The sequence below is a fragment of the Venturia canescens genome, chromosome 5, assembly GCF_019457755.1.
Source record: "Venturia canescens isolate UGA chromosome 5, ASM1945775v1, whole genome shotgun sequence".
NCBI lineage: Eukaryota > Metazoa > Arthropoda > Insecta > Hymenoptera > Ichneumonidae > Venturia > Venturia canescens.
In genome coordinates, this window is record NC_057425.1 from 13,381,804 (window position 1) to 13,405,700 (window position 23,897).

The 23,897-nt window shown below is 38.3% G+C and overlaps 3 protein-coding genes across 3 annotated transcripts; all 3 read right to left on the reverse strand.

Annotated features, from left to right (window-relative positions):
- Positions 1 to 160: 160 nt before the first annotated feature.
- LOC122410759 (uncharacterized) lies at positions 161 to 1,581 on the reverse strand. Its single transcript, XM_043419162.1, has 3 exons — positions 1,123 to 1,581; positions 761 to 1,047; positions 161 to 425 (listed from the first exon to the last, which is right to left on the reverse strand). Exons 2-3 carry the CDS (start codon positions 1,022 to 1,024, stop codon positions 273 to 275), a joined length of 417 nt encoding a protein of 138 aa, XP_043275097.1. The 5' UTR covers positions 1,025 to 1,047; positions 1,123 to 1,581; the 3' UTR covers positions 161 to 272.
- Positions 1,582 to 2,353: 772 nt separating this feature from the next.
- LOC122410758 (arylsulfatase B-like) lies at positions 2,354 to 9,403 on the reverse strand. Its single transcript, XM_043419161.1, has 9 exons — positions 8,978 to 9,403; positions 8,669 to 8,783; positions 7,478 to 7,637; positions 7,141 to 7,373; positions 5,353 to 5,620; positions 5,097 to 5,254; positions 4,730 to 5,021; positions 3,903 to 4,192; positions 2,354 to 2,701 (listed from the first exon to the last, which is right to left on the reverse strand). The coding sequence occupies exons 1-9, from the start codon at positions 8,992 to 8,994 to the stop codon at positions 2,525 to 2,527; spliced, it is 1,710 nt and encodes a 569-aa protein (XP_043275096.1). The 5' UTR covers positions 8,995 to 9,403; the 3' UTR covers positions 2,354 to 2,524.
- Positions 9,404 to 9,739: 336 nt separating this feature from the next.
- On the reverse strand, positions 9,740 to 22,417 carry LOC122410757 (arylsulfatase B-like). The gene is made up of 8 exons (XM_043419159.1): positions 22,023 to 22,417; positions 17,502 to 17,661; positions 17,181 to 17,407; positions 16,034 to 16,274; positions 15,768 to 15,925; positions 13,564 to 13,855; positions 12,636 to 12,931; positions 9,740 to 11,321 (listed from the first exon to the last, which is right to left on the reverse strand). Exons 1-8 carry the CDS (start codon positions 22,146 to 22,148, stop codon positions 11,091 to 11,093), a joined length of 1,731 nt encoding a protein of 576 aa, XP_043275094.1. The 5' UTR covers positions 22,149 to 22,417; the 3' UTR covers positions 9,740 to 11,090.
- Positions 22,418 to 23,897: the final 1,480 nt, after the last annotated feature.

The following is a 23,897-nucleotide window of genomic DNA, read 5'->3' on the forward strand; positions in this document are numbered from 1 at the left end:
TCTCGCCACCCCTCTCGAATCTCCATAATGCTTTTACGATTAGCGCTGCCCGATGGGCCAACGAACTGTGCGAGGGTGAACGAAAAACAATCCGATGAGTGATCTAACGTAGGAAAATGTTTTTCCGTCAACTGTCAGGCAGTCTCTTTTTTTTCTCTTTTTTAACCACATTTTTTGTTTATTCAATTCTCCAATTACACGTTTAGAACGATTTTTTTATCAGCTCAGACTCTTTCATGCAAAATGAACAACAGGTTGAGTTGTATAGGCTATCAACGAGGCAATGGATTACCCTCTACAGTCAACCATGGCATCCATGTACCTCCCACGAAATTTGAATTGGACGAAAAATTTTCCCGAGCCGCATGACGGGGCAGCAACACTTTTCGATAGTCTCTGATAATATCAGACAATTCCATGGACGTCTGGAAGGGTAATTAAGTACATTAAATCACCCAGTTGTATAATTAAGAATGTCAAGAGCGAAAGAAGGCCAATACAATCACGATCGCGAATCCAAGATGGATTTTGAACATCGTGTATTCTTGAAAACTTGAAAATTAACGAAAACGCATTGCTAAAATTAGCACATTTTTAACTTATTTTGTGATCTCAATATTCGCGAGCGAGGTCTGCATTCCTTGCAGGCTCTAATTAAGGAATCTGAGGAATGTGTCTGGAAACAAATATCAACTTGCTTTTATAGCATGCGAAATGAAAGGAAAAAATAAGAGGATTCGCAAGAAATATTGAAACTTACCTGATAATGTTGGTAAAAGAGATTTGTAGTCTCGCAAGGATCAGCGACAATATCAATGAGACAATATCTGCAACGAAGCGGTTGATTATTATGCGGAGGGCAGACCACTTTGTTGCCACGACGAAGTTCCAAAATCTTGTTTTTAGATAATTTGGGCTTAAGAGTGGTGGTGTTTGCGATTGCCAGAGCAGCCATGGAATTTGTCACGAATGTGACGTTGTAAGGTGGCGCCGCTGAATCACAATCGTCCACATTTTCACCCATGTAATGACTGTACTAGTTGTGCTCTGAAGGGACCATATTTTTCAGCAAGTGAAATCAATCTTTAATGTCTAAAAAATGAGGAAAATTCAATAATTTACCAGTAAAATATTTAAATCGTCCCTTAATAACACCGTTGGTATTGGTCAACTCATTAATGTCGAGCAGTATCGTATCACGAAGACTCGTGCTACCATTAGTTATTGAACCCCACTGACTGATCCCATCGATTGCTCCAAGGTCGCTTACATTCCCGCCTGCCAGTTCATAGAGTGTTGGTAGCCAATCGCTTGTGTGGAAATAGACTTGATGGATTCGTGACGTATTTTTGATTATGGGGGACCAAATCAATGCTGGAACATGGACGCCTCCTTCGAAGAGAAAGAACTTTTTCTGAAAAAAAACTCGATTCGCTATTTTCTGGCTGGAATAAAACTGGTCTGAACGACTTGTTGGTTATTTTGAAAAAAATTCTGTAATTTTGCTGATTTTGCTAATTCCGATTTTGCTAACGATATTTTTATATATAATTTTGCGTAATAAACCTTTTCAAAATTGAATTATAAATACAAATTTAGAAAAAAAAATCATAGAGCTGATATGTGATTTTGAAATTTGAAAAAGTTAAAAGTCTAAATGAGTTAAAATTAAAAAAAATAAAAAATTAAAAAAAAATTAAAAAAAATTAAAAGTAACAAATTACTATCTCAAGCTTTTAGAACAATGCTGAAAGCTTCCTCTATGAGGAAGCCTCATAGAGTAAGCTTTGAGGAAGCAATTTGCAAATTTTTATTTTTACCATTTTTTTCAGGGTTGCGCAATATGAACATTTGAAGTGACTGAAAACATTTTTTACTATGCTTATAGAGAAAAACTCTCTTAAGTCTTTTGAATAAAAGGTATGAGTATTGGTCTTTTTACTATGGTGGATAGAACAGTTCTTATAACTGCTCATCGAATTAATGCTGCAATCCAGTTATATACTATCCCCGCGAGATATATACCATATTCTTAGTACTTTCCTCTAGAATTTTCGGCTTCGTTTTCTCCGTGCAGTTGTTTCAAGGCTACGGTGTTAATATTTTCGAACGGAATGCACAGGCCCCTCACGATATTTCATCAATCAATTGTATGCACATTCGTTTAATGAAATATGATTTTTCGTCTCATTGAAGTTCTACTTTCGATAAAATAAAAGAATATTTTTTCCGAAAAACTGACGAGCACTCTTTTCCTCTTCTTTATTCTCACACATTTTTTGTGGATTTTTCAAAAATATGCGCTCGCAAGCTGCCATTCAGAATTTCGATCGCCAAAGTAGTTAGAATTTTCTTGACATTTTTCCCAAACCAGGAGAAGTTTATTCATCACCGGAAATGAAGAATGTACAATGTTAGGACGTTTTAAAAGTAAGCGAACAATCTTTAGCAGCCGCACATATCTGGAGTGAGAATGATCCTCATTCGGTGATCCAACAGTCTCGGTTCCGTATGCGAAACACCGTCAAATTTTGTTGGTCCGTGGAAACGGACGCGGCAACGGTTCACCATCGACGGTCAACCATGGCAACCACGGACCACCTTCGTAATCCGGAAGCGAACGAGGATCCACCCCCTTTTTTTGCTGGGGCAGCAACACTTTTCTATAATTTTTCACAGTCTCTCTCAATTCCCTGACGACCTGGAACCCATTGAGAAAGTATGATTCGTTACAGCATTTCGAGATTAACGACGGTGAACCATCGGATCATAAATATGAAAAAAATTCTTGGAGTTCGATGATAATTAACAGCGAACCGCATACAACGATCGAGCAAATATGCAGACAAATGTCAAGAGACGCGGTGAAAAAAGCTCGAAAGGAATAAGCGAGCGCGAGTCCTGCTGTTTTAAGGGCTTATGTACACTTGTGATGGGCAGAAGAATCGAAATTTTTTTTTATTATAGATATGCTTCGAGTACAACGTCTGACGAATACTCTCGCCAAATTTCATAAAAATCGGAGACGACCGGAGACTAATACTCGAATCTTTAAACGCGATTACCTGAAAATCGACTTTTTTGAAAAATATCTTTGCGGTGGACACGATTACTAAATAAACTACTAATCCGGTCCGCACCAAATTTAAACCGCTTATTTATTATAATAGCAGCTTGGGCCTGGACGAAGGATTTCGTATTTTGTTGGAAAAAAAATATTGTAACAAAAAACCGAAAATTTAGCACCTCGAAAAACGAATTTTTTGTTAAAACTGTCGCCATTTTTTTTTCAATCAACATTTTTACAAATCCTTCCTTCAGGCCCAAGCTATTAATATAATAAATAAGCGATATAAATTTGGTCCACAGCAACTGATGCTCAAAAAATGGTGCTACTAAAATGCAGCTGGAGTTGCGCCATTTTGAGAAGTTTTTTTATGAAAATAATTGTACAAGGACATGAACATATGCACTAACGAGCGCGTCGTGCACAGTTTTTCAATAAACTTTTATTTTCTCGTCGATAAAAAATCAAAAAAATCCCGTTTTTTCGCCCACCGCAAGTTCATGTAAGCCCTTAATACGCAAACGTGCCGATTTTTATCGAGTTTTTCAATCGCTTCCACAGGCGAACCGCTTGAGCAAAAAACGTGAAAGTTGACTACGATTTTCAAAAAAATTCTCTTTCTTTCGATCTTCATTGCCATAAAATAAAGTATGAATAATTCTTGTCAGTTATGCAGTTCTATTAGTACGTTGTGTGTGAAGTGAAAATAAAAAAATTGGATGAGTCTCGGCTCGCCGCAGTGTTCAAAATCCTACGACAAAGCTTCTTTTCCTCTTTCGTGTTGAATTTCCACTGAAAATGGGATGGAAACCGGAAGAAAAAGGTTGATACCGACCTCGGGATGTTGATCAGAGATTTCTGCAGCCTCGCAAGGATCAGCGAGAACATCGAATAGGCAAGTGTCCGTGCAATCGAGTAGTTCGTCACTGTGAGGAGCGCAGACGACTTTGTTAGCACGTCGGAGTTCCAATATTTTGGCTTCCGAAATAACAGAATCGTTGATTGCACCGGCGAGTGCTAAAGCGACGAGAGAGCTCGTCACGGATGTGACATTGTACGATGGTGCCGCCGAATCACCATCGTCCACGTTCTCGCCCAGGTAAGCTCCGTGCCAAGGAGAAACTCCTGGAGAAATTCCAGGATAAACGGGCGCAAGGACATCATTTTTTTAAGGTATTCCATTCGCATGAGCGTATTTATTGGTGGCGCAAATTGGGGCACTCGAAATTTGAACTGATTTCTAACTTCTAAGAAGTCGCGGTTACCTTGGAGGAGAAGCTTCTGCTTCTGCCATTTTTCCAACTTCTATCGTTAATAGCTCTTTTAAGCATTCGGTAACCCTTCCATTTTTGTCGTCGCTATGGATCCCTTATTTTTTTTCTATCCGTGAGACAGTTTGTGTCAAGAATTTATAATTGTTTGGAATTATTGAATAAATATGTGCTGATGATGGAATCTCCGTAAGCTCCCGCATAAATTGTACGATTTTTGAATTTTTCATTCTCTTTTAAATGTTCGATAACCTGACCCGAAATTCGGCCAATCTTTTCGCATGCACTTTTACTTTACTGTTATTTAAAATGAGTTATTTGCAGAATATATTCGCGTTCGGGAAAGGAATACCTTAAAGCCTCTGGAATAAACTGTGATCCGATTGTTTACCAGTCAAGTATTTGAAACGCCCTTTGATAGCGCCGCTCGTGTCTTTCAGCTCGTCGATATTGAGCAATATCGTGTCACGCGGACTCGGACTGCCGTTGACGATCGAGTCCGACTGATCGATACCATCGATCGACGCAAGATCGTCGACGTCCCCTCCCGCCAGTTTATAGAGCGTTGGCAGCCAGTCGGTCACGTGGAAATGGCCTCGATGGATTCGTGACGCATTTTTTATCATCGGGGCCCAAATAAACGCTGGCACGTGGACGCCTCCTTCGTAGAGGGCGAATTTTTGCTGGAAAATATTTGCCTGCTTTTTCTCCCAGAAAAGAGCATCAAAGGTGGAAGCAATTTTGGAATATTTTCTTACCCCTCGATAAGGATAATTCGAGCCCTCGTTCGCTTGACTTGCGCGAGTCATTGCGCCATTATCCGAGATGAAAATAATAATCGAATCGTTCAAAATTCCTTTTTTGCCCAGAGCCTTGACCACTCGGCCAACCGAGTCGTCGAGCGCTGACACCATTCCTGCAACACAATTATCAGGAAGCAAAAGTTGCCAAATCGACGAGAAATTTTCATTTCGCGAAAAGTCATTTTCGTAGACGCGATCGTAACTGACGCACCTGCGTATAGTCTCCTCCGAGGGTTGGAAATGTAGTGAAAACTCTCGTCGGTTTCCTTGACGTCGCGGACTTCGAGATCGCCCGCGAACCCGGAAGAGTGGGGTGCAAGATGCGAAAAGAACAGAAACAGAGGCACATTCGAATCGTGCTTGGCGATTACGTTTTCGGCTTCGTTCGTGAACAAATCAGTCGCGTAAATGTTTTTCGGAACCCAATCGACGGTGCAGTTGTTTTCGACGTCGCGGTGGAGATCGTAACCCGGAAAATGCTGCAAACGGATGTCAAATGACGAAAAAGAATAAGGATGAAACTGCGATAGTACACGGATGCGAATCACGATTTCTATTCGCGTTTTCAAGGTGGAAATGGAATCCAAAAAACAGACATGACCAATTCAATATTTTCAGCGAGTTTGAAAAAAATCCTTCCGAAGAAGAAGAATATCACTTCAACGTGCTGTAAATATGGAATTTCCCAATTTTTTTTATTTTTATAGATATTCATGTGGAAGGAAAATATGTGAAAATGGAAAAAATATTTGAAATTTTCATTTCAGACAATAATTACGATCTCCACATTGTACGCAGCTGAGGAATTTCGACAATCAGGCTTTGAGCATAAACCATCTACAAATGAGTATTTCTCGCATGAAAAAAATGATTTTGTACTTTTGAAATATCCTTGAAACTATGCCGAAAAGTTCGCTGTCGTGAGTTATCCTATAAAAACATTCCCGAAAACCGGGGAATTAAGGGGGAATATTAAGGGGGAATATCAGTGTGAAGAAAAAGGGCTTGGACGCAACAGAGCTTCTGTATGATCGAGGGATAGCAGACTAATCGGTAAGAACTTGTTTTACATTAATATTTAAGTTGCATCATTCAATTTTATCCTCTCGAAGCTTTAAACGCGCTTTTCTCGAAAGCATTGTCAAACTTTGTCCAATCGACTTCATTAAAAAAGGATTCTCTTCAGAAAACTTATCGCTACGTCGCGCATCGCGAAGTTCTTTTAATAAATTTTTTGGGTTTGCTTTTTATTACCAATATAGTGCAAAATTTTTGTGTAAAATTCCATTTTTTTTTTCAATCGGCTGCCATTTTATTTCTAATCGAAATTTTCAAATTTCCTACGATGCTGCAATAGCTGTAGTGTTATAATTTAATAATCTTTTCGAATTTTTCATTTCAGATGCTCGCTGCGGCACTTGTGCTGTCAAGCGTCGGGGAGTCTTTTTTTGAGACGCCATTTTCCGAGCGCTCCTCTGCTTAATAAAATGTACTAAAAATTTTTGAAAAATTTCCTCGTATACTTCATCACTTCAATAATTAATAGACAAAATTTCAAATAATTAGAACGAGCCCTTTTAAAATACCTCGTTTTTCAGCCTGCAACACTGATATTCCCCCTTAATGAGAACAAAACGTCGCAGACCGTTTACTCGGTCAAGAACAAAAAAGTATTCCAACAAAGTGTGTACGATAAATGAGAAAAATAAAATAATGATAAATACTAATAAGTCATAAATGTAAGGAAATCTACAAAAAAAAACATCGTTTTTGCCTAATTTTTTCGCCTACAAATGAGTATTTCTCACATGAAAAAAATGATTTTGTACTTTTGAAATATCCTTGAAACTATGCCGAAAAGTTCGCTGTCGTGAGTTATCCTATAAAAACATTCCCGAAAACAGTCGACATTTTGACTTTCTAAAGCAGGACCCCCCCTCAAGAGTCGAGATACTTTGGAACGCAGTTTGTAGAAATTTTATGAAAAATGAGTACTCACATCACTAATATTCTCAAGGATATAACTGAAGTATTTCATGTATCCGTTGTAGTAGCCAAAAAAACTGTCAAAGCCTCGACTCGTCGGCAGGAATTCTTTGGCGTAATATCCAACGTGCCATTTCCCTATGAGATTGGTCGCGTAGCCCAACTCATGAAAATACTTCGGAAAAAGGGTCAAGTTTAAGGGCAATGCTCGGGTTTCTCCAGCTGACAACGGAGGGCCTTGTAATCCTTGACGAAAAGTGACAACGATGAGCCGGATTCTCAATAAATATTTAGGCGAAATCTTCCATCGTCTACGAAACAATTTTGACAATTTATATTTGTCAACTCACCTGTTCTAATTGCATATTTCCCCGTCAAAAAGGACGCTCTCGATGGTGTGCAGACGGGTTGTGAGTAATAATTGCTGAGAACAACGCCGTTGTAGGCGAGAGCATCGATGTTCGGGGTCGGAATTTGATTGGATCCGTGATAACTCACGTCGTTCCAGCCCTTGACAATAAGTTGGGATTATCGATTTCATAACAACCAAAAAAAAATACCGCAATATTCGTTATATTTCCGAAACCCCCATGCCATAGTCCTATCGATGTTTAAGGACATATTTTCGTCGAGATGAGACCGATTGTTAAATTTAATTCGTACATTTCGATATAATTTTTGCCTATGAAATGAGTTGATGAAACTACAGGATAAAGGGATTCGATGTTATTGATAAAATTAATTTAATATCCTAGTTCTATACGAGTATCGTAAAGACAGTTCAAACTTTGGTTTCTCCCACCATTTTTTAACTATTAATTAACTCGTGAAATTTCGCAGTTTGGGGCCATATTCCGAACGTCCGCTCCTACCCCGTGACAATTGATTTTTTCAAATTTCAGAAACCTCGTAAATATGAAAGAAAACACCAACTTTTATGATATCGAGTGTAAAAAATTATTTTTATTTTGAAGAATACGAAGATCCACCATCCGAAGACTGGATTGTGTGAATCGAGTGCAAAACGTGGGTTCTCAAAGTTGCACAATCGAAGTACGAGTCGAGAATTTGCTTGCCACGTGTGTGCAGCGATTTCTAATGCAATCTAGATTTACCGCAAGGGCCGTCCGGAATTACCGTCCAGAAATTTGGGATAAATCCGAATTTACGTTTTTTTTAAGTAAATATCTACCATTTTTTAAAATCTATCAGTTAAAATTAACATCGGAAATCATAAATAAGATATCAGAGAGTAAAATACATCGAAAATTTATTTTGATATTTATTATTGATCAATTTCCCTTGGGCCCTCGGAGTTGCCTTAATTTCCCCTAATTATGTTGGTTATTCCAGAATAATTAATTCTCAAAAAAAAAAAATAAATAAATAAATCATTAATAAAATGGAGTAAAAAATGATGGGAAATGAACAGAAATATGAAAAATCCGAAATAAATCGTTGAAAATGATTGTTCGAATTCGAGTTTGATGGCCCTTCTATCGTGTGTTCTGTCAAATAATACCTAAAGTTTTTTCACTCACCAAATCATCGGCCATGAGAATAATAATGTGAGGTTTTTTCGACTGGCTCGTGGACGTGACTTCCTTAAGGCGTCCCACGAACAAACAAATTAACATCCAAGCACCGATCGTTGAGCTGGGCATTGAAAAAATGACGTTATGACATTGGGCTATCGAATCTTGGGGCTGCTGTGCGGATCGTTTGAACGAGATCGTAATTCGATTTAAGCAGTAACATCGAGCTCGATCGTGTCACGCTGTGTGTTTGAGTATTTGTAACGCTACGAAGCACAGAAATTTTCCTTTCATTTGGTGGGAATTCGTACTCACGATTCTAAGCTTCTCATCTTGCGATTGACGTAAGAGATAAACGTCGTTTAACGAAGTTTTATTCGCTATTTGCTCTTCTCCAACTATCACAAAATGGCCTCAAACCGTCGTTTTTATCTTCGGAAACTTACGGAGCGCTCTGGCTCATCGATATCTGTGGATCTCTTAAACTCACAACACGAAATTCAAATTTTCCGGATTAAAATATGTTGAAAATATAACTAATCAAACTTGTGTAGTTCTGGTTGGAAAAAGAGCGCCGAAAATCCTTCCGGACGATCCGGAGTGTCGCGACAACGTTCTACAACATGCGGAGCACCGGATGCGTCACTCGCGTCACTTTGAACTTGGTAATAGTCCCCGAGCCGCAGAGCGATGACTTTTACACAGCTTTGTTATCTGCCACTACTGACTAGCTGTTTATTTCTAAGCTTATCTCGTTTTTTTTCTACTCACATAAATTCATCGATTTCAGAAGACCATAGTTGTTTATATTTTAATTGAATGGCAATTCATTCATAAAAGAGAAATTCGCCAATTTTTTTGTAAGAAATTGAACAAACTTTGAGTTCTTGATTGTTTTTTATAAAAAAAAAGTTTGACGTGTTATCATTGATTTATTTCGTTCGAAATATATCACAACTGATTCGTCAAGTAGAACAATAAATCTTGCGTTTCGAATGGTGGCTCGACCCTAAAGCTGGACCAATTTTTAAAATAAAGCATCTTATGAATCGGTAATTCGAAACAATAGCCAAAATCTTTGTTATAGTCAGGACAGAAAATCTTTTTATTTTCTCATGGTTTGATGGGAACGGTTGAATTATACTTCAAGTAAAATATTCATCTTCATTTGCGAACATTTGCCAGAGGATTAAACATTCGTTTATCTGTACATTCGAACAATTTTCCTTTTATCTAACAAGAAAATTAAATTTAACTTTTTGGCTCGGGATTGATGGGAATAGTTGAGAAAAAAAAAGTGTAACAGTGAGAATAAATAGTCTGAGACGTAATAAAAACGCTGGAAATCCGGGGAATTAAGGGGGAATATCAGTGTGAAGAAAAAGGGCTTGGACGCAACAGAGCTTCTGTATGATCGAGGGATAGCAGACTAATCGGTAAGAACTTGTTTTACATTAATATTTAAGTTGCATCATTCAATTTTATCCTCTCGAAGCTTTAAACGCGCTTTTCTCGAAAGCATTGTCAAACTTTGTCCAATCGACTTCATTAAAAAAGGATTCTCTTCAGAAAACTTATCGCGAAGTTCTTTTAATAAATTTTTTGGGTTTGCTTTTTATTACCAATATAGTGCAAAATTTTTGTGTGTAAAATTCCATTTTTTTTTCAATCGGCTGCCATTTTATTTCTAATCGACATTTTCAAATTTCCTACGATGCTGCGATAGCTGTATTGTTATAATTTAATAATCTTTTTGAATTTTTCATTTCAGATGCTCGCTGCGGCACTTGTGCTGTCAAGCGTCGGGGAGTCTTTTTTTGAGACGCCATTTTCCGAGCGCTCCTCTGCTTAATAAAATGTACTAAAAATTTTTGAAAAATTTCCTCGTGTACTTCATCACTTCAATAATTAATAGACAAAATTTCAAATAATTAGAACGAGCCCTTTTAAAATGCCTCGTTTTTCAGCCTGCAACACTGATATTCCCCCTTAATGAGAACAAAACGTCGCAGACCGTTTACTCGGTCAAGAACAAAAAAGTATTCCAACAAAGTGTGTACGATAAATGAGAAAAATAAAATAATGATAAATACTAATAAGTCATAAATGTAAGGAAATCTACAAAAAAACATCGTTTTTGCCTAATTTTTTCGCCTACATAAATAACATCGAAGATTTGATAATTTTAATAGATTTTTGGCTCTTCTCGCGTGCGTGTCGCGTCGAATAAAATAAAAGTAAAAAATAGTAAAATATATAACATTATCGATTGCACACCGAGACTACTTAAAAATTAAACGCGATTCGAAGACTCGCTGAGCTCGACATCGAGCCCGTCAACGTTCCCTTCCGTCGTCGTCGAAATTTCCATATCAACGTTCCTATAAAATATGGCACTGTTCCGCTTTCTCGGAAAAGTATCTTTCAGTCAAATAAATGCCCGAAGACTGACGATTATCAATACCATGCCGATGTGCGCCGATACCGCTAGCGTACTGATCGCGGTCGCGCCGTTGTACTCGTAGTAACCGGAGTTCAACCACGGCTGCCACGTGTTGTTCCTTCTGCGCGGATCCGCCAACCAGTCGATCGGTAATCGAGGCTGTTTTACCAACACGTTGCCATATTTTTCGAGGTAAAGATCCAGGAAGTTCACGATCTGGGGAAAAATAATTCGAGTTTAAAAAACAAAGTTGAACATTCTGAAAGCCTGTTCGACCGAATTGTTTGAAGAAGCACATTTTTATTTTTTTCTACTTTATCAAGCATCAGGTGAAATAACTTTATGCTGTTAACGAGATTTTTTCATCTTTTTTAACAGTTTTGCGAGACACTGCGAGTCTTTTTTCGTCCTCAAATTAAAAAAAAAAATGACGAAGTTTTCAGAGATTTTCATATCGAAATTATCAATACTTTTTAAAACTTTTTAACGAAGTACCCTCGGTACGTAGCGAGTCAGAGAGTTTTGGTCTTCAATATGGGTAACGTAGTATATCTTTCGGCAACACCGTAGCCCCTGGGTTAGTGTGCGTGCTCACGTACAAGCATTGAATCTACGTATAGTCGCGTATAGGAAACCCAGCTTCTGCGTGTTTCGTTTTTCATCAGTGGGTAAAGAAATCCGAAGTGTGTACGGAAAAAGAAACATCCCTAACCTCAAAGAAGACTTCAAAAATGAATAAATTGACGGTGTCGTCTTCTTTTCATATTTTCTATTTCTTATTGTTTCCGAAAATAATTGATGCATGAAACACACAAAATGTTCGTTACAAATGTATAATATTTCTTTTGCAATACTGTGTTTCTATCGTTGATATCGCCATAACCTAAAATTCTGTGGTGTTGCCACATTTGCGTGTTGCTCAAAAACCTTGTCTTGTTTCCAGTCATTTTTTAGAACACAAGCAAGCTTTGCATGTTTTCCAAAAAGAAAAATGTTCATTGGACATTCGTTTATATCTTCTCCAAATTTTATCAAAATCTGTTTGTTAACTTCAACGTTATAAATTAAAAAGTGCGTCTAAATCACAGATTCGCATAAGACTCCGTGTTAACTGCTTCAAATTAAATCATTGATATCTCCTTTCAAAGTCAACCAAAGGTCACCAAATTTTAACTGAGTCATTTTTCGAAAGATTTTCACATCTTTACAAATTTTTATAATTTTCTGTTTGTTAATTGATTTACCGAGGGTACTTCCTTAAATCGATTGTTGCGCAAGTCTCTCATCGAGAATGGCGCAGCAAAAATTCGTGAGCGTTCCTCCGCGAATGGCTTTTTTCAGTGATAAAATATCTTGGTTCGGTCGCTCGAATATAATTTCTCGAGGGAATGCGAACGAAAGGGAAACTCGTGCGGAGGCTCGAAGACACGTTCTTAATTTGATTTTACTTGGCTGAATGAATTCTGTGGGCGATAAAAAGTTGGCTGGGCAAAAGAATCGAGAGCAATCTCAAACGCAAAATATTCTCACCTTCGGATACTGTTTGGCGATATTGTTAGTTTCGCACGGGTCGTTAACAATGTCGAAAAGACATTCGGTTTCGTTGCACGTTGAAAACACGTTTCTCATGCTCCTCCGGCAGATCACCGAGGCCTGATCTCGCAAGTGGCTCATCTGACTTGGTTGCGTCATGGGACCTTGGATGTGAGCGCTTATCGAGCTCGCTACCGCACTCCTGTGCACCGTCGTGTAATTGTACTCGGGCACGTCACGGTTCCGTCCAGATTCACCGTAATACTGATCGTAATATCCTTGTTTGTAGGATCCTTGAAATTTGAAATAAAAATTATAATATCCCTTGAAAAGGGCGCCCGCGCCGACAGTTTTTCCAACGAATATTCACTCTTTTTTCGTAATCGAAGCAAAAGATTTTGAAAAGACAAAGAAACGCAGCACCGCTCCCCAATCAAAACGATCCAATAAATAATTTATAATCATTATTTTTATTTCATTTTGTTCTCTATTATCATCATATATTAATGAATTAACCCTACACCTCATGTGGCTTTTTTCATACCCTCAACCTCATGACCGGGGTTTGAACGCACCCCACTCTTTTTCTGCTTATAAATCCGGTCCTACGATGCTAAACTGACTTTATCCTACACCATTTTCTTCATTTTTTTATAACGAAAAGAATGATGTACGATAAAACTAATTTCATTTGAATTTATATATAAAAAAATCCGTCGATAATCAGTCGATAATGTCGCTTGTTAGGACGGGAGCGTAGTTTGAAGTTCGCGTGGGGTGTGCTCACACCCCAGTCATGCGTTCTAGGGTTAATAAATTATGAAAAAATGATTGAATAATTTGTCGTTCGAAAATTCGCAGAAAATAAAAAAAATAAAAATAAAAAATAAAAAAAAAAACCGAGTCTGTTGATAATGAAACTTGCCTCGAACGAGCTTGAATCGCCGATGTATGGCTCCCTCGGTCGGTGCTAATTCGTCGATGTTTAACAGCAAGCTTTCCCGCGGGCTGGATTTGCCTTTACTGAAATGAGGCCAATGATTGACGCCGTCGATGTCACCCAAATCGGTAACGTTGCCACCGGCCGCTGCGTAAAGCGTTGGCAACCAATCCGTCACGTGAATCAAATTGTTCGAAACGTTCGCCATCCCGAGAAGCCTCGGCGACCATATCGCGGCAACTCCTCTCACTCCGCCTTCGTACAGAGTGTATTTTGTCTGCAGGCATTGAGCAAAAGTATTTTTCACATTCGATTTTGTTCACTCGTCAGGCCCGACGTTCACAGTTTTAACAGTGAAATTGGAAATCCACCGAACTCGAATTCATGCCACGGGGACCAATAGGATTGAAGCTCCCGAGGAATTCATTGAGAGGAAATACTTTTGGGAGATAAATAAAATAAATGGAAAAACGTCTGCCCGGAGGCACGATTTTTCCACCGTTTTTTAATAACTCAAATAATTATATTCATTAATTTAAACGAAAGAAGCGAATTTTGACGGAAACGAGAAAACGAAATTTCTCGAAAAGCCGACCTAAAGAAAATTCGAGTTAAAATTACTATGGTGCCATAAGAGCAGGGCTCTGTATCGTTATTTTCAATTCTTACGGGCACACTGTTATTTTTTGTGAAACGAGAACTCGACGAAAATCGATGTGTCATGCCAAAACATCGTCGTACACGAGGACCAATGAATTTGGGGACCTCGTGTCCGAGCTCCCCAAATTTGACTATTTTCAATTGCAAATTTCGATTGTGAAAACAGCACTGGCCATAGCAAAAAAAATGAATTATTCTACTTTACAGTTCATCATCGAGTCGACATAAATTTGACAATGTTTCCTCGGTTAACTGCACAGGCAATAAAAGTAGCACAGTTCAAACCTTCGTCAGAGCAAAATACGCAATCCAGAAGTTTATTACAACGGTTTTGATAAAAACCTCCAAAATGGGCGACACAGAACCGTAACGCTATGGTGTCATAGGAATTTTTACAATTTTTTTTTCTCTCCTTGTGAACATTCAAGGACGAATGAAATTCTGCAGTGTAGCACAGTAAATTTTCAGAGCTCTTGGAATTTTACTATGGTCAAGTGTAAAATAAGCAATTGATAAATTATCATTTGAAAACGTCACGAAAATTAGAGCGTTTTTGGTAAAAAGCTCGGGTGGGGTTCAATATGTCGAATAACTGAATTGTAGAACGGTCGATATTTCGAAATTTTTAAAGTTGTGATATCAGTTTGGAGAAAAATAAGAATTCGAAATTCTTATTCCCGATTGACTATTCAGCAGATTGCGCGTTTAATCAAAAATTCCTTCTTTGAATTCATATTTACCCGAAAATATATATTTCAATAGTTTTCATTTAGAATGCAATTTTAACAGATCATCTAAATGTCAAAAGTTCATATTTTCGAATTCAAAATGAAGAGTAATTGTTTTACAGACAGACCAGAGTATAGAGTAGCAAAAAATCGAAAGTGAATTTTTCGAGCCTATAAAACTTAGATACGCGGAATAGCGATGGCTCGAAAAGGCGAAAGTCAAAATGACGATGTTTAAAATTGGAGATCACCGGTCTGAGTAAGTGAGTGAGTGAGACGCGTGTATTTGGAGCTCCGCTGCATTTCTTTATTTTGATCGATCGACTTTCTAACGTTTCGCTATTTTGACCGTTCGACTTTTTGGTGTTTCAGTATTTCAACCTCAGTAATATTTAGTCTTTCGTTATTATATTTTCAAAATTGTGAATTTTCACAGTATCGTTGACCGTAGTAATTTATGAATCGAAAGAGTGATAGTCGAATTTTCGAAAAATCGATATTTTAGTCATCGTCCTATGGGCGATTGTTACATTCTATTTTCGATGTAAAAGTGCTTCGAACCTTGCAATTTCTGCTTTATTTATTTTCGGCATTCAAAGCTCTAGTTGAATCTATCTGTCTCCATATTATTATTCAAAGTTTATAAACTCGAGATTTTAGCTGCTCGAAATTTTAGTCATTCCAACATTTGATCCCCACCCAAAAGCTCGAAAACGGGCGACATAGAACTCCAGTGCTGTATGATGGCGGCATACAGTAATTTTTCGAATTTTCTTCCCTCCGTGTGAAAAAAACACTCACGCCTCTCAGAGGAAAGTTCGAGCCCCAATTCCGGTATTTGCCGATGGAAGGAGCGCCGTTGTCGGTGAGGAAGAGAATAATCGTATTTTTCAGCATTCCCTTGAAACCGAGAGCGCTGACGACGCGACCGAGGGAATCGTCCAAGGACGAGACCATTTCTGTGAAGAAAAAAAGGTTCATCATTTAGTCAGCCGAGCATGACTAAAAATTAGAGGCAAGGCTGCTGATTTTTTCGTCGGCGGGACGGTTCCTCTCGAAAAACTCACTCGCGTATTTTCGTCGATTGTCATCGCGAATGTGCTGGAACAAATGATCGTTGTAATTGTTTATTGGCACTTCGAGAGGTGCGTGTACACCGAGATGAGAAATTTGCAGATAAAGCGGAGTTATGGGATCGTGGTGGTCGATTATTTTCTCAGCTTCTTCGGTGAAGAGTTGCGTCACGTATTCGCCTTGGACATCATAAGCGGGCGCGTCACCCCGATGCAAGTCGAATCCGCTCATGTTCTTCGATGACGAAAACAAATTAAGATAAAACACAATTTAACATCGTTCGAACAACTCCCGATTTTTGCGCCATTTTTACTCAGATCCTCGCGACTTTGCAGGGGGGCGAAAAAACGTGATTTTCTTGATTTTGTTTTTTCGACAAGAAAATAAAAGTTTATTGAAAAACTGTGCACGACGTTCATTAGTACACATGTGTTCATGCAATTGTACAATTTTTTTCATCGAAAAGCTTCTCAAAATGGCCCAACTCCAGCTGCATTTCGGTAGCACCATTTTTTGAGCATCGCGGTTGCGGTGGACCCGACAACTAAAAGATTATTGATCCAACCCATACCAAATTTACATGACTTATTTATTATAATAATAGCTTGGGCCTGGACGAAGGGTTTTTAAATTTTTATAATAATAAATAAATAATAAAAAATAAAGTTTATTTAAAAAAAAATGGCGACAGTTTTAAAAAAAAGTTCATTTTTTGAGCCGTTAAATTTTCAGTTTTCTCGTTACAATATTTTTTTCCCAACAAAATACGAAATCCTTCGTCCAGGCCCTAGGTAGTATTATAATAAATGAATAAGTTTTTTAGTAATCGCGTCCATCGCAGAGGCATTTAAAAAAAAAATACGAGATTCTGAGGATAATCGCGTTTGAAGATTCAAATATTAGACGACCGCGCGCTGATGCTCCGATCTTCATGAAATTTGGTGACATTTCATCAGACATTGTACTCTGAAGAATATCTAATTTAAAAAATGTTTCAAAGCGAATTGGAATTGTGATATTCGATCGAGGTTCAAAAGAGTTTGATCGCAGCCTCCGCAAGCTTCAAATTAAATTTCGTCGAGTTATAAAAAAAAAAAAAAGTGAAACGAATGCTGGATTAGAAGCTCGATGCGAACTCACCCCCTGCGAGTATCTGTAATCGTAATAAGCGATGTGGCTGTTGTAATAACCGAAGAAAGAGTCGAAACCACGATAGAGAGGCGTGTGCTGTCGCGTGTGAAAGCCCAAGTGCCATTTCCCAATCAATTTTGGTGAATATCCCAAGTCACGAAGATGCTCCGGTAAAATTCTCACGTTGAGTGGAAGACCGCGTGGTTCCCCTCCCAGGATGCCCTCGCCTTGCATACCTTCGATGCAGAAATCGAAGTATATTTGACAAAACGTTTCGATTCCTCGAGAGAAAAGTTGAAAAATCATGAGACTCCGAACTTAATTGTTTACCCATTCTTATTGGATATTTTCCAGTGAAAAACGCGGCTCTTGTCGGCGTGCAGGATGGCAAGACGTAGTGCCTGTTCAGTATCAAACCGTTGTAAGCCAGAGCATCGATGTTGGGCGTTGGAATTTGGCTCGAACCATGGAAACCAACGTCGTTCCATCCCTGCGAACAACGAACACGATTTTTCCTCAAAGACAGGAAGAAGACACACTGAGAAATTTAGCGCCAGAAGGAGAAAAAACAACGAGTAAATGTCTTTCGATATTTTTGGGTTGAAATTGGCCGAATTTGGTGAAGCATCGTATTTAATGGGCGTCTAAATTGGACCGATTTTTACTTTCCGGTTAAAGATATAATCACTCTAAATTAATGTCAAATTACAAGCCATTAATTGATCGGGGATCCGTCACCGACCGAGGCCAAAGTTTCATTCGTTCCTGACGAAAATACTGCAGTTATTGTGTTGAAAATCGCATTAGAGAGCGCAAAAGAACGTTAAAAAACAAATTTCAAAACCAAGTTCATGCACCAGCGTAATATTCCTCGTTATCGCGTCCCTCGTCGTCAAGAAGGTGCAAAAAGTCAGCCTCATTATAGATGGAGTCCCACGTTTGCATGTAATTACCAAGATGCTACGAAAAAATAGAGAAAATTGGGAAAAGGCGAAAACTAAAAAGTGCACCGAGCAGTGGCCATACTTTCCAATCGCTTTCTCCGTCCGTAAACTCCAATTAAATCGACTTTGCCCGAAAAAATGTTTTTTTTATGAGTCACGCGAGACGCGCACGTGGGATGAGATTCTCAGCTCCGTCCGCGAATGGGTGTCGGGTTTCGGGAAGTGTTTCTTCCGAAGGGTGCGAAGTTACGACGAGCATTGCATAAGCCATTGAAACACTCCGGTTATTAAATTCAACGCGTAAGCTCATGCACGAGTGCGAGAACGCCGGAATTCTTGTTTGTTCAGTCCCTCGTGAGTCACCTAATATGTACGATGCGTAAGAAAACGGAGCAGGGGAAGAAAAAGAAGAAGAAGAGGCTTCAGCGACATCCTCATTCCACGTGTGGGTGTTGATATATCTAACGCCGTGGAGAGCACAACTCGCCTTTCCTAATTGTCTTAACTAAGGCTCACGCGGTAATTTAAGGCAATTCAACTATAGAACGCATTTATAATCGCACTGAATTATACATGTAAGAATAATACTAAAGCGATGTGCTCTCGAGGGCGCGGAGGGGAGCGAATGAGAAGCGTTTCGTCTCGCTCAATTCCCATAAACTTGCTCTGCTCCTTTCTACCAGGACCTTCCTCAATCTGTGACGATACGTTTTCCGTCACTACGATTTTGCTGACTGACAGCGATTCTATAAATTTTTTGAAAATTATTTCAACACGGGGATACATTAAGGTATTACTATTGTAATGTGAAAAAATTCAGCAGCATTTGGAAAGTTATTAACTACAATTATCAATAATAATATTGCCCAAAATTTATTAATAAATTATTTAAATAAATAATTTTTTAACAATTTTACAGTAAAACCTTGTTTTTTTTTTTTTTACGAATCGAATGCGTACGCATTTTTCTGAATGCTCATGATTTTTTTCCGAATTTTCGTGGATTTTTGAAATTTCCTCTTTTAAATTTTTTAAGTGGCTCCATTTGTGCATTATTGATGGAGTAACCTTGCGACTTTCCAAAACCGATGGTAAATATGTCTTCTAAAGCATATCCAAAATTCAAATTTTGCAAAATTTTATCAAGAAATTTCAAAAATCCACGAAAATTCGGAAAAAATTCATGACCATTCGGAAAAAATACACACGTTTGATTCGTAAAAAAAAAAAAAAGGTCGCCGCAAAATTATTGAATAATTAATTGTTTAAACAATGTGTTATTAACTTTTGGGCAATATTATTATTGATTATTGTTGTTCATAGCTTTCCAAATGTTGTTGAATCTTTTCAGATTTTTATTGCATCACCAAGTACGGAAATTCCAATCGGATATAATTTTTGGTCAAGCTGTCCATCCAGTTATACCTTAAAAAAAAATTAATTCCTTTTTAACGCACTGTTAAATTTTCAATATTTTGCCGAATAGTTAATTGAATGAAATACACACTCAATCGGTGATTCACACGCTTCAACGATGCTGGGCTGAGCACATAAAAACGATGGGGAAATAGCCCGATGTATAGCGACGCAACATACCCCTGGGCGTCCTGGCGCAAACATTCGGACGGAAATTTATTCAACATTGCAGCCCAGCAGTTAAATTCACGGTGATGTTCGTGTAATAATATTGCGAAATAAATATTGAAATAGTCTTCAAAAGCAGGGCACCTTTGAGCGGACAATTATTTTAGAAATACTGCTTCAAGACACGATCTGGTTAAAGCAGTTTCTACTTTGAGCAATGAATGTTGTTCAAGGAAGTTGTGACCTGTACCTTTCAAAAGTTAGGCCAGTTTACAGTTTGACAATGTTGCATACACTTTAAAGAAGAGTTGGGAAAAATAGACGAAAGACTGGCGAAGGCTCAGTCGAAAACATGCACGCACGGTGACGATCCGAGCCCCAATAAACTGCACAGGAAACGGATTACTATTATTAATATAATCTCAGCAAATCTCCTAATAAATACGACGCTGAAGTTTCCAACGTTGGAGTCCAACGAAATGAATGAAAACAAAATGATACATCCATCAGTTTTTTATTTCACGAATCATAATTGTGTAGATTGAAAAACTACGAAGTATAAATTCGGCGGGAAATAAATTGGAGAATTGCTGGAATTGTTGAACAATTTTTTAGATCGTTTCGTTGGACTCCAACGTTGGAAACTTCAGCATCATTAATAAATCTGAAAAAAATTGGCATTATTCGGCAAGCCTTGCTCACATTGTCCAAAAAATTTCATACTTTTAGCATCATCTTTAGCGGAGATATCATTGAATGTGTCTTGACTTTCATAAGGTTACATTTGTTATTGATCTTTCCCAGCAACGACGCTCCTAAACTGTCTGAAAATTTAACTGATTTTTTTTACACTTCACTTTGTAAGATGCAATCAATTTGAAAGCGATTACATCATTTTCATTCCAACGCCTCAACTGCCTTACGGTAATTTTTCAAATTTCATTATCTCCGAGGGTTGCCGAGGGTTGCTTATCGTCCCTGACGCATAGTGGCACTTGCACAATTAGACTCAAAATTCCGATTCAAAATGGACAGTCGAGAACTGGATGTGCGTGACAGTGATTTATAAAGATTTCGAGTGTTTTCCAAAATCGTAGAATCTGGCGATGATTAAATCGAATTTCAATCCAAAATAGGATAAAAAATTTCTTCAATTCTGAAAAATTTCTCCAATTGTTTCGAATAAATGTCCAGAATAAAAATAACGACGGACACCAAATTCGTAAAACCATCGATCGAAGAGAGTTCCAATCAAACGTTTTTTTCACCGAACCTCTTCAAAGCTTGCCTTGTGACAACGAGAAACTTTAAGGTGGTTCCTCCACGAGACAGTTAAATTAGGAAATTTTTTAAATTTGGCATACGTATTGTTTAACATATGAACAACACCTCTATAAAATTTTAACAAGCTTCACCATCCCGAACCCGAGATATATGTAATTGAAGTTGACTCAATTAACACGTAACATATGGACCATGAATAGGCAAACAGCACATTATTAATTCTACCGCTAGTACTAAAATTAGGAAGTTTATAAAAAACGAGGAGGAGCTAGAGCAGGATATCACAGATATTGTGAAAAAAAATCAAGCTGATTGACCATCTAGTTTGACAGATATAGTCTCGAGAAGTACGAACGTTTAGGCTGCATACGATATATTTTGCAAGCGAACAAGCGAATGTCGTCTGTATAGGAAACCTTTTCTGTATGTTGAAGCGTAGCCCGGATAGTTCCGTCAAAAAATTTACTCACGATGTCGGATCAAAAATACTTTTAGAATAAATTTTACGAAAGCAAATGATATTTTTACTATATCTTCTGGCACCGAGTACATGTATAGGCTCTTTACAAAGTTATTGATTACGATCCGAACGAATTATCAACCCTTTTAATACGCAAACGGTACATAACTTTTGGTTGGGGCTGTCGCAGGGGATCGACCTTAAACGCAAAAGAAAAAGAAAACAAAAACAAAAACAAAACAAAACAAAAACATTAAACAAAACCACAAAAACCTGACAATTTTACCATTAAGATGATGGATCAGTCGGTAATGACAACCGTGAGTGCGAGAGAGATAGCTGAAAATTTTGAAAAGGAATTTTTTCCACATCGTTCGTCTGATCGAAAAAATAAAAATGTCATCGGATTTTTGCGATCGTGCTGCGTACGATGACATTTTTATTATTTTAATCGGATGAACGATGTCAAAGAGTTTCAATTTCAAAAATTCGAGGTGTGATTACCGACTGATCCATCATCTTAACCGTGAGCATTGAAAATGCCCTGAACCGTTTTAAAAAATCAGTGCGAAACCGTACCAGATCATCGGCCATGAAGACGACGATGTGGGGTGCCTCGTCATATTCACAGTGGCACGAGTCAAGGCACAAACCGATTGCGAGGAGCACGACGAGGCCCGTTCGATTTAATGAATCGAGCACCATATTCAGTCACTCCAGAAGATGGTCGATACAAACTCGATATTTCAGTATCACCGAATAAGAGTGCACATCAATACAGAGCCGATTGTTTCTCAGAGCTTTTTACAGCCGAGCGCAATTTGCAGTAAAGTTTCGCGCGAGCGCACCGAGAACAGCCAACGTCGTTTTATCTTCGCGTTATCTTTCTTTTATTCCGTTAACGTGAGAGAGGAGTATCGCGGACTCGTGGATGAGCAAGGTCAGAACATCGTGCCCGGCAATAGCAACTGGAGAATCTTAAGGGGAAACCTTCATTTATATAGTCCACCCACGAATTGAGTGAGATAAGCTCGACTCCCGGTGCTGGATATAATTGAATGAAAGAAGCAACTGTGCGTGCAGCGTACGGGCAAGTGCGTATGCGTGCATGAATATTGCGATGAGGGATGCTCGAAGGAATACAACGATCTTGGTAGTCATTAGACCAATGAAAGCAAATACGTGATCCGTGCTCCGGCCCTTCTCGTCTTACTTTCAGCCATTTTTCTTTCGTTTATCTTTTTATTTCTACTCTAATCTCGTTTTTTGTGCTCTCAATATTTGGCCACGCTCGCCTGCGTAACGCGTTGCTTTTCCCGAACCCCAGAAGCGGAGGAAACATTCCGGATTTCAATGACCCAACGCGCGGCTAGCTCCAGCATTTTTCGTTGCTTTTCATATGTTTTTCGAGCTCGTCGTATGACAATTTTTTTCTTTTTGTTGTTGTTCTGTTGCTGGCTCGTGCGAGCAACGATTTGGAGTTTTCAGTAGTTTTTGGGCTCGAACGCTCTGCGAGGATTTATTTTTCAAGCGTTTTACTTGTTTTTAATTAATTTATTAAATTTTTCATTTTTAATTCAATTTAAATTTTATTTATATACTCGATTAATAAATAAATCAAAATTCAATTGGTTCAAATGAAAGAAAGAAAGAAAAAAAATTTCAAATGAATCAAAAAAATTGAATGAAAAAAATAACAAAAAATATATATAAATTGAACATCTTTTTAATTGAATTGAAAAAAAATTCGATTCAAAAGAAACTTTACTAAAAGGTTGGACGAATCGACGGGGCATTGATTCGTTCTCCGATCGGGTTTCCCGGCGAGAGCTTTTTTTTTGCCTCTTTCCGCCGCTGGCCAGCCTTTTGGAATTATTATTGAGAGTGTCACCGATAGGGGACTCTCTGAAAATCCTCGTGAATATTCTCAGTTGGAATAACGAGGGAGTAAAGTGTCTTGAAAGATTTAAACGCGCTCCACTCACTAATTGGGCTGCTATTTTCTGAAAAACGGGAATAAAGAGTCGTGCTGAAAAATCTCATTTTCGCGTGTCATTGACTCTCTCCGTTGCGTGCTAAATCGCATTACGCGGAGACGCAGCCCGCTGCTCCGCTCGGTTAATATTTACACATATCTTCCTCCGCAATTTGTTGGCGCCGTTGCGCGAGAACAGCTCCACCCCAATTTACATCGTAACAAACACTGAATTTAATCTCCCCAACACATGCTTTAAGTGGGAAAATTAAGTGACGAAATCGACTCGAAACTAAGTTTAATTGAATCGTAAAAATGCACAAAAGCAACGCGGAGCTGCAAACTGATTTTTTTCGTGATCTTTATTTAACAGGATTACGAGTTATTAATTATCAAAGGAGGTGAAAAATCTCGGATTTCTTTATTCATTCCCAGTGCCTTCGAATCCGTTGATTTTCGATGAATTTCCGTCATTTTTC